The sequence below is a fragment of the Hibiscus syriacus genome, unplaced genomic scaffold (assembly GCF_006381635.1).
Source record: "Hibiscus syriacus cultivar Baekdansim isolate YM2019G1 unplaced genomic scaffold, ASM638163v2 tig00111027_pilon, whole genome shotgun sequence".
Taxonomy (NCBI): domain Eukaryota; kingdom Viridiplantae; phylum Streptophyta; class Magnoliopsida; order Malvales; family Malvaceae; genus Hibiscus; species Hibiscus syriacus.
Window position 1 is genome coordinate 744356 of NW_024062960.1, and position 10811 is coordinate 755166.

Below are 10811 nucleotides of genomic sequence, written 5' to 3' on the forward strand. Positions count from 1 at the left end.
ACTCATGTTACTAACCAAAAACACATAAAACATATATTTCAACTGACACTACATTTATGATTCATATGAAATAAACTAAGAATAAAAGTGTATCACCTTAGACAAAAATATAAAAAAAAAATGCTCCTTGATCACCTCTTCAACACTTCTCCTTCCCCTTAACATAATGGCGTTTTATCTGCTTTACCTTTTCATGCAATGCAAACATCTTACCTTTTCAAAGGAGTTTGCAATGATATTGAACGTTTGATCCAAAACTTTTGTTCTTATGAAACTGTCTTTCCAACTAATTTAAAATCGAGATCAGCTTTGGCCTAGAGTGGTGCGTGCTAAGTATGGAATCATAGATCCTGCTCTAGTTAATATATTGAGGGGCGAAACAACTTGGTGGAGGATACTGCTGGTGCATTTAGTTAACTTTCATTCTTATTTAGAAAAAAAAATACAAGAGGAACAGTAAAGTGTAAATTCTAGATTTCAATACATCCATACTATTTTAAACCGTGTTGGGTCAATGCTATTGTAATTGTTCTCAATACAAGTGAAAAAAGCAAACGAAACACACATTATTCAACAACTAGAGCCAGTGGCAATCCTTTATTGCTGGCTGTCAAATTTATTATAAAAAAGTAAAATAGTAATGCATAGCGTAAGCAAATACTTGTTTATTTTAGTTTTGACAGCCTCACCTTCACACTAGGGATTGCAAAGGGTAATTAAGCAAAGCAAAGCTAGCTTAATTTGGTGGAATAACAGAGATCCCGGCGGTTAAATCTTGAGCATCACCATTTGATTTGATGTGTGCATCTGATTCGTACATCCAACCGTAGCTTGTGGTGTACGAATCATTCGCATTGTCGGGTTGAATCTTGTTCCAAATATCTGTCCAAACAGCAGAGGTACCCGCCGGAAGAATCCAGGTAGCGACCTATCATTTATAAATGAACTAATTATTATATATGCTATAAAAAGAAATAATAAAACAAAGTTTAAATTTAAGATAATTGCTAACTGAACATGAAATTAACTACTTATGAAATTAATAATATAAATGAGAAACAAGATAATAATAATTACTTGATTATTAGCGGTCCAAACAACGATCCATGTGGCTATTTTTCCGATAGCATACATCACCGATCCGTAAGTATTGAGCTCTGTATTCTGGTCGAATACAACGGGTTGTTCACCACTCTTAATCACGCTAGGAGCGCCTTCGTAGGTGGACGAAACCAATATTGCAGTGTCGCCACTCTGATTTTCAAGCACGACAGTTGTGGCTGTAGGAGCAGCCATTTGTTGTTAGCTCGGCTAGGTTTACGTATGTATTTGATTTGATTGTATGTACTACATAATTGCTTGCATACACATATTTATATACAAGTTTGTAGCATAACAAGATAATATAATATGAATATAATTAAGTCAAATAGTATTATTCTATGTGAAAAACAATGAAATTACATTAGGCACCAACTAATATTTAAATTACAATAAATAATCATGTCATTTTTTTCATTGGCATCATGAATTCATGCATTGAATCACGTGTCCATTAAATAAAATATAAAAGTCTACTACCCCTATAAAAACAGTAAAATGACATTAATATCCCGTTAACTATAAAACTTTTATCAATTTTCCATTCTTTTATTTATTTAAAGCTTAATTAAAGCTTAAGTAACCTCGTTTTTATAAAGCACGATGGATTCACACTAACATTAAATAAAACATAAAACTAAAGTACGTCTAATAAAGGGTAGAATGGCGTTTGTAACCCTTTATCTATCAAACTTTTGTCTTTTTTTAAGATTATTCCATTAAAATAATCTACTCATATTGCAAATCCCATATACACATCTAACCGGATACTATATGATGTCAAGTAATGTTACATTTCATACAACAGTTATGTAATCTTATATTTATGTCTAATCAAATATTGTAATATTATATTTTTATCTAATAAACCAAATAAAGTAATTCAACATTCGTAGTAATATGTTAAGCAATGCTATATTCTTATAATCTTATTTTCAAATTTTGCATTCCATGAATCAAGTGACTCCTAAATCTTTGTTAAAATATATCAAAGAAAAAAAATTATGACGAGACATTCAAAGGTCGAAGTATTATCAAGATTATCTTAATGGTATTGAGACCATTTAACGAATTTTGAGTAAAACAAGAGAAATGCCATTAATTTTTTTATTTGATTATGATTGCATTATTTTATTTTTTTATTATTTTAATAAAATTTTATTATCAATCAAAACTTATTATTGATCTCTAGTCAGAAAAGCCATAAAATTACTCTAAAATAGCACTCCAAATTCCAAATTGAAGGCATATTTGTGAAGTCCAGACAATAAAGTTAAGAGTGTAAATTCTCGAACTTAATACATCTGTTCTTTAATATATATGTTTAAATTGCTGAGTTTATTTTAATTGATGAACTCGATGTTATTGAAATAAAGAGACGTGTGATTATATTTTTAAATAACAATAATAATAAATTATTATTATTATTATTAATGACATTATTACAAGTAAAAAAAACTAAATACAAATTATACATGAGCCAATCCTTTATTGTTTGCTGTCAAGTTCACTTAAATATTATACAAAAATAAAATAATAGTGCAGAGTGTAAACAACTAATAGTACAGTCTCACCACTCAAAGGATTGCCTAGATATGAAAAGAATAATTAAGCAAAACAAAACTAGCCTAATTAGTACTTAGTAGCATATGGGACTGTGGCGTTTAAAATTTGATCACGTAACATCTTAAATTCAATTTGATACAAGATGGATTTAACATATCATATTAGACCATCAAAGCAATCACTACTATAAAATTTTCCTTTCTCAGGATTAAAACATATAAAATCATCGGTTAATATCAAAATATTAATATTTATATTGACTGTAAAATATTGTTACACAACTGAAATTTTGTTATATAAATTCAAAATATTAATAGAGTTACGTGTGAAACATACACCACTTATTGTAAGCATAAGTTTAAGTGGTAGACGCAGGTGGATTTCAGGATATGTACGTATTCACTTTGAAATTCGAATTTTTTTTATGTTAGTTGTTTATCACTCATGCTGAAACAAGGCATACAATCCACTGTCAAGCATAATCAACACCGTGTTGATGATCCCATTCATGAGCATCAAGGTATCCCTTCACGCATAACCTGCAAAGCATTTGACAAAGAATAATTAAAATGACCTTGACGATAAAAAAGTAGGTGAAGGAACTAATAGAGCCATAGAAGGCTTGCTACAGCCGCCTACAGCATACCCTGCATTGCTGATTATAAAGTTCTGGTGCGCAGCTTCAAAACTAGGTGAACCCACAGGCCCGTAATCATTTGTTTAGCTGTTATAGATTCGGTATGTCAAGAAGAATCACATGACAAAATTTTCCCTATATAATGTTGAGCTTAACAGAATGGAAGACATACCTCAATTCTCTCTCTCTGATCTTAACAGAATTAATGTTTACATGTTGCTTGCTTGACTCATTGCTCGTTAAGTTGGTCAGAATTTTTGTCTTGTTTTTATTTAAATATATGTAAAGTCTGATAATATTATATAGAACTTAATATAAACATAAATTAACAAATTTTTATGTAAAAATATTAAAATAGTGTGTGAAGCAATTACAAAGTTTCCACAAATGCACTAAACTAACATATTACAAGTATTCTTGAAAATAAAAAGTTTAACAATATACAATTAATCTTAAAAATGAGGCAAATTTCATCTTAAAATTTATAAAAAATTAACAAGTTGTTCGCTAATTTATTGAGTCAAGTTAGATCTGGCTTAACTCGATCTCAAATCGAATTCAAGTTTAAATCATATCAAATCGAATCAAAAGTTAACCAAATTTTGATCGATGAATATTTCTGAAATGCTCATTCTGCAATTTTTAGCTGCACTTTTGGATTTGAATTGCAACAGAACATAAGGGGTAAAGATTCATTTAATCCCTGAGTTTGACTACTTTTCCGACACTATTCCCTGGGTTTCTTTTATCCATATTAGTTCCTAAATTTGACTTGTATGTCCATATTAATCCCTGAGTTTGACTATCTTCAGCACATTAGTCTTGAGTTCTTTTTAATCTACATTAGTCCCTGATTTTTTTTGTCCGTATTAATCACTCCTCCAGTATGTGAAAATGACTCCTGCAATTGCTGGTTGTTGAAGATTAAGTGTCGTTTGTTGTAGTCATTAAGCGATTAAGTTATTTAGTTAATTAATATATTTATTTATTAATTAAAATAAATTATCTTTATATAATTTCTAATTCAGGGATTAAAGTGAAGAAAAAACAAAATCAGGACTAATATGGACAAAAAACCATCAATGACTAATGCTGAAGTAAAATCTTTCAATGACTTGTCTAGTTCTCAATAGTCCTTTCCAAGTGGATCATGAATTAGGTTTGACTTCTGCCTTTCTACAAATATTTCCTCGAAAAAACAGTAAAACGCTACTCTAAAAAATTAATAAGCTTTGTCTCCGAGCTGTCATATTTTGTATGTTTTGCAATTCGGTCCTTCATTGGTTATTGGAATGGGATATTCGTTATTAATAGAAAGTATGATACAAATCCACCGACATGTTATTCGTAAAAGATAATGATTTCTTAATGATGTTTGTTGATGGGATGATATGCTTTCCAGTCCATAAGTCTAAAATGTTTTGCAAATTTCTCCTCTTATGTTAGTTTAATAATTTGCCATGTTTTCAATATGTAAAACCGATAAATGATGATTTGTTTGGACAATATAAGTGGCACAGTGAATTATATATATATATGGGATAGGATAGGATAGGATACTGTTACACAATGTAAAATGCTTTTAGTTTTACACAGATTTAGAACTGTTGGATGAGTGAAAATAAATGGTTGAGATCAATAGTAAGAAATAAGAGAGTTAGGATCCACTTACACAATGTAAAACTCTTTAGTTTTACACATATTTAGGATCGTTGAATGAGTGAAAATAGATGGTTGAGATTGACTTCTTTTTTTCCAGTGAATATCTTCTCATTTCCTTTTGTTAATCTCAACCATCTATTTTCACTCATCCAACGATTTTAAATTTGTGTAAAACTAAAAGAGTTTTACATTATGTAACAGAATCTTATCCCATATATATATATATATATATATATATAATATTTTCTTAAGAGAAACTTTATGACTCGTATGGGGATGAGATCCTTGGACAATAAAACATGTTTAATTAACATGTAAGGATGTCAAGTAATAAAATAAACTTAAAAAAATCAATGAAGTAACTAGAATTAGCATCAAGTACAAATATAAATGTATAGATACAAGGCACATAGTAAACAATCTATATAATCCATTAGTTTGATAATTATTTAATAAATAATTTCAATCAATGATGGCAATCAATTTTATCTCAAAATCATTTATAGGGATGTAAACGAACAGAAAGTTTGATGAATTGTTTGTATAAATATTCATTTATTAAGCTAAATAAATAAATGAGTATGAACAAAATTTTTATGTTCATTTAATAAACGAACGAACATAAAAATATGTGTGTTCAATTCATTTATGTTTGCGAACTAACTCGTTTATCGATTTATTTATAAACTCATTTACTTGGTTCTCCTTTTTCATTTATTTTTTTATATTTTAAATATTGGTGAATGTTGGGAGTAAATTGAACATAAGGTGAATTTTGGAGTCAAAATGTGAAGCTAACTTAAGGACTAATGACATAATTTCACTATTTTTCTTTGCTTGCAAATAAAAGAGTAAAATGAGAGTTCTGGTTGTTGAACCTTAAACGAGAGTTAAAAGAATATGTTCACGAACATCTTCAAAAATAAATAAACGAACATGATACTGAAAATTTAAACGAACAAGAATCAAACATAAATACATTTAAAAATAAATACACTAATATAAACCTAACTTTATTTGTTCAAGCTTCGTTCATTTACACTCCTACTCATTTAACTCATTTAATAACCAAAGGGGTGTACAAATAATCCCGTATATGCTTTATATTCAAGCTAATAGCCAAACTCTTTTAGCACACATTAAATAATTTATACTTTGATGACACAATTCATAGTGTATATATTTGATACAAATGGGACATAACCCAATAGTTTAGATACCAAAGTGAAATAACCCAATAGTTTAGGTACCAACGAAACATATTTTGATAGTTTAAGTACCAATGAAACATAAATAGTTTAGGTACTAACATAATATAATCCAATAATTTGTAATTTAACGGCATACAATCAATTATATTCGGACAATTTTGTCAATCATTTAACCAAATAATATAGTAATCAACATTGTCGATACTTACATATGTACCTCGTTCGTATTTATAATTGATCAAACATTTTTTATGCATATCCAATTCGATATTTACCAATCGATAGGTTATATTTACAATCTTACGCAACATATATTAAATAACAAATACATGTATTCGAACATAAATATATATTTGAATATATTTACGGTATTCGAATTCAAATAACATAGTTAATAACTATTAGAAGTAGAAGTTCTACATAATATTATAAAGCCTAATGAAGCATTGATTATGACAAGTGAAAACCATCGAAGGAAACAAGCTGGAACTGCTTTAAGGCAAAAACTATTTTATCAAACACATTGTCTTGCCATATAAGTACCAGCATTTCTTGCCATATATGTGTATGTCTGTAAATCAGCATTTGTGGAACAACAAACAGTGTAGTTCATGTATTAAAACATCAAAAGGTTATGATCAAATGATCCAATTTGCTGAAAAATGTAAGAAATAACGTAAAATCATCCAACAATGTAGCTTGATATACGTACCAATCACTGGATTTCCATCAAGATTCTCTATCGAAAGGGCCAGTAGGATCTAGTTGCTTGCAAAGAGTAAGATAAGTGAGGTAAAGAACGCGATCTTTGGCACCAGTGCGATGATTCTTGGTGTGTTTGCAGAAATATTTCAACTGATCGAGGGTGCAGCAACCGATCATTTGTCCGAGCAGCAAAAACAGCCAATTGATGGCTTTCTTCTTCAAGGCAATCACTGGCTTCGCACTGTTCTCTTGGTCGCAAAACTTGCATTTGGGCAGCAGGGGATTACGCCAAACAGATGGTGCTCGATCGTGCATGGAGCTCTTGTTCCGCGCTATGTAAGTGACGATTTCATTGAACTTCTCCTTCAAACCGTAGCTGATCTTGTACTGTCTCTCGCACCGCTTGCACTGAACGTCACCGGTGATGGTACAGATCCCTTTCGACGAAAAATATTGAAGGCTATGAACCGTGGCTCGGTAGTTCGTTGCCCATGGATACGGAGTTTCAACCGTCTCGCTTTTACCTTCTCGTAGAGTTTTTGTTGGGTTCCTCCGAACACGTAAAGTTCGTGGAGGGACTCCGCCGCTGACGGCACCACTTCCCTGAAAATTCACCGGAGACGACGAAAGAGCAAGCTCCTGTGGTGGGTACATAACTGAAGACGCCGCTTCAGGATCAGCGAAAGCAGCGTTGTAAAGAGAATGGTTGGCGGATAACTGAAGAGGGCGCGAAGTTGGTGATTCGTAAAGCAGTGTTTCCATTGGCGATAGCTCGAACACCGTTTGTAGTGTTTCTTCCTGATGGGGCACCGGAACCGGCGCCGGCGCCGTGGATGACGGCGTTGGACTGCAAGACAATTTTAATTCAAGATTATCGTCTTCTTCTTGCTGTAGTTGTTGATTTTGCTTCCTTTTCCTAATGATTTCTTGTTCTTCGTTCTTTCCATTCATGGTTTGGATTTGGGAAAATGGAGGAGTGAATGGGGTGCTTTCAAATTCAATGGAACAAGACAAAATGTAGAGATTTGAAGAGAATTTATATTGGGATTAGAGTTCTTTAGAAAGAAACTACTCAAATTCTTTCTTTTTTAGGGTTTATAAGTTCTTCAGGATTTGATACGGTGACCGAGGGTCCATTGCCTATGATTTTGGTCCGGAGGGGATGGTGAAATTGGATGTTTCAAGGTATTATTATCCTTTCAATCCCTATACTTTTCCCTAGTTTCTACATAAATTTAATTTCACGCCAATTGAATAAATATTAAATAATACTCAGTTTAAAAAACAAGCTATAATTTAAACAAACATCTTAAGATAATCAGTTCAAAAGTCTACTAGTAATCATGTTATAAAGTATAATTCATCTTAAAATTTTATAATTAAAAGAATTTTGAGATAAATTACTTCAAAGTTTTATTATTATATCCAAGCTTATCTTTAACGAATACCTAATTTAGTTCTTCAAAATCCAAACATCGAGAAAATAAAAAATATGACAAAATAAAAAATTTAAACTTCTTTCTAAGTCCTGCATATATGTAGTATTTTTGTCCTTGCAAACAATTTTAGTATCGACATGCGATTTGTGTTATAAAACAATAAAATATTAAATGATAGTAGAGATTTTTTTTATGGAATACGTTATTTCATCAACTCGAAACAACATCACGTAGTACATAAATAGAAACGGAATCCGGTAAATCATAAATAAAAGATAACGAGATAAAGTATACAAATGGTCTCTTTTGTTAAATTCTACAACTATTAAAAGTTATAAAATAATCCTTAATTGTAGGGTATTGTTTTGTTGAGTCCTCCGACTATTAAAAGTTACAAAATGATCACATGACTATTTATATGTCCCAAGCTCGTCTTTTTCTTTTAAAAAATTGACGACCGTATGGGCTGGACATTAAAATGTTAATTAGAATATGATAAAATTATATTTTACTGATGTGTACTTGCATCGTGATTGCTTTTAAGCACTGGTCCGACAACATGATGTTTCAAGCACTGACTAGATGGCATAATGTAAACGCATAGTCAATCTATAAAATATATTAAACGGTTCTGTGATTAGATTTTACCATATCTCCAATCAACAAATTAACATCCAACTTAGACGATCACCAATTTTTAATAGAAAATGATGAGTTTTGAACATACGAATAGTCGAGTCATTTTGTAGCTTTTAATAGTCAGATACTCAACAAAGCATCACCCTAAAATTAGAAGATTATTTTGTAACTTTTAATAATTAAGAAACTCAACGAAATAGTGTCCTATAATCAGGGGATCATTTATGTACTTTTTCCAAATATTTATTGAGTTGATGTCCAATTTAATTAAACATCATCTTAATCGGTAAAGTTATTTAAAAATTTAAAATATAAATCACAAAGGTAATTACATTCGAAACAAAGAATCTATTCACTGATCAATATTTTTAGACTAATTAATTATATGAGATATCACTTAACTTCAATCAATGTATCATTTATACTAATACTAAATCTTTAATTCATTCAATTTTAACATTATTAGTTTAGACTTCGACTATATTGGCGTTTTCCCGAAATATTACCGGTGACCGGTATATTTACCGATCTAACACCGGTCAAATTATATTTTTCGATCTAACACCCGTAGCAGTAAAGCGCGCCCCCTGACCCGCGCTATATGCTGATTTGGTGACACGTGGGGTATAGCGCGCCCCTGCACCGCACTATTTGCTGACTGGGTTACACGTGGGATATAGCGCGCCCCCTGAACCGCGCTATATCTGTGTATCTAGACAATTATATTTAGCGCGAACCCTGATCCGCGCTATACCATAATTACATATACAGCAGTGCAGTTACCGCGCCTTGTATGGCTATATATACCCTTCTCCCTCGGTTATGTTCCTCACATCTCTCCTCTCAACTTATAAATTAATACAATAATTCCGTCAACGAGTCAATAATTTTGGCAATCTTCTCATATTTAGTTTAGAAGTTCGTGCAATTTTTCGTTATAAGGTAATTTTGTTATAAATTTTTTTTATTATACTTATTATTTATTATGATTATTTGAAAAAATATTATACTAATTATTTTCAATTAATTTTTATATTTGTAAAATGAAAAGCGAGAGTATACGTCGAAATAGTTTTACGGTGCAGGTAATAATATAAAATTATATTATTTAAATTATTTACGTTGATGTGTAAAAATTTATTGTGTTATATTTTCGTTCATATATAATTTATTTAATCAGGTTTGTTTCAGTTATTTTTTGCAGATATAAAATTGCCCCACTTTTAAACTCAAAGAATGACACGACTTTCAGCTATTGTTTATTATGATGGTGAAATTCGAGAAGATGAAACCGGCGTTGTTTTCGTATCAAATGAGCATGTTAAAATATCATTCAAGAGAAAAATAACTCTTGAGGAGCTAATAACGAAGATTTCGAGGAAGATTCATGTTGGAAGTAGTAGAAGAATGTCGTCATTGCAGTACAAATTTCCAACATCATTGTTTCCATTAACTTATACAGTGTTCGAGGTTTCGAACAATGATGATGTTGAAATGATGGTTGAAGCTCAAAGTAATTATTCAGACGCCGCTATTGAGATGTATGCACATTTTGTTTAAGTGCGTGCTGTTCGTGGTCAATCATTAAGCTCCCACTATGGGTTGGCTGAACAAGTTGATCAAGTTGACAGCCCGACTACAGTAATGTGTAATGATTTTAATGCCATAATGGGGAGACATTCATCCGCAACTCCTTACGATATGTACCGAGGTGGGTCCACGAACAATCCGTATGGCAACACCACGTCCAGTTCAAGGGGAAGGCATTCATCTGCAAATTGCTTTGACCATATGGAGATGCCATCGACGCAACCATCTGTGCAGTTTCCATTTTACACGATGGCTTCAAGC

The 10811-nt window shown here is 31.4% G+C and overlaps 2 protein-coding genes across 2 annotated transcripts; both read right to left on the reverse strand.

Moving 5' to 3' along the window:
- Window positions 1-599: 599 nt before the first annotated feature.
- On the reverse strand, window positions 600-1326 carry LOC120151062. Its single transcript, XM_039163610.1, has 2 exons — window positions 1078-1326; window positions 600-928 (listed from the first exon to the last, which is right to left on the reverse strand). Exons 1-2 carry the CDS (start codon window positions 1294-1296, stop codon window positions 737-739), a joined length of 411 nt encoding a protein of 136 aa, XP_039019541.1. The 5' UTR covers window positions 1297-1326; the 3' UTR covers window positions 600-736.
- Window positions 1327-6895: 5569 nt separating this feature from the next.
- On the reverse strand, window positions 6896-7833 carry LOC120150894. Its single transcript, XM_039163496.1, has one exon. It carries the CDS (start codon window positions 7831-7833, stop codon window positions 6907-6909), a length of 927 nt encoding a protein of 308 aa, XP_039019427.1. The 3' UTR covers window positions 6896-6906.
- Between the last annotated feature and the right edge of the window lie 2978 nt (window positions 7834-10811).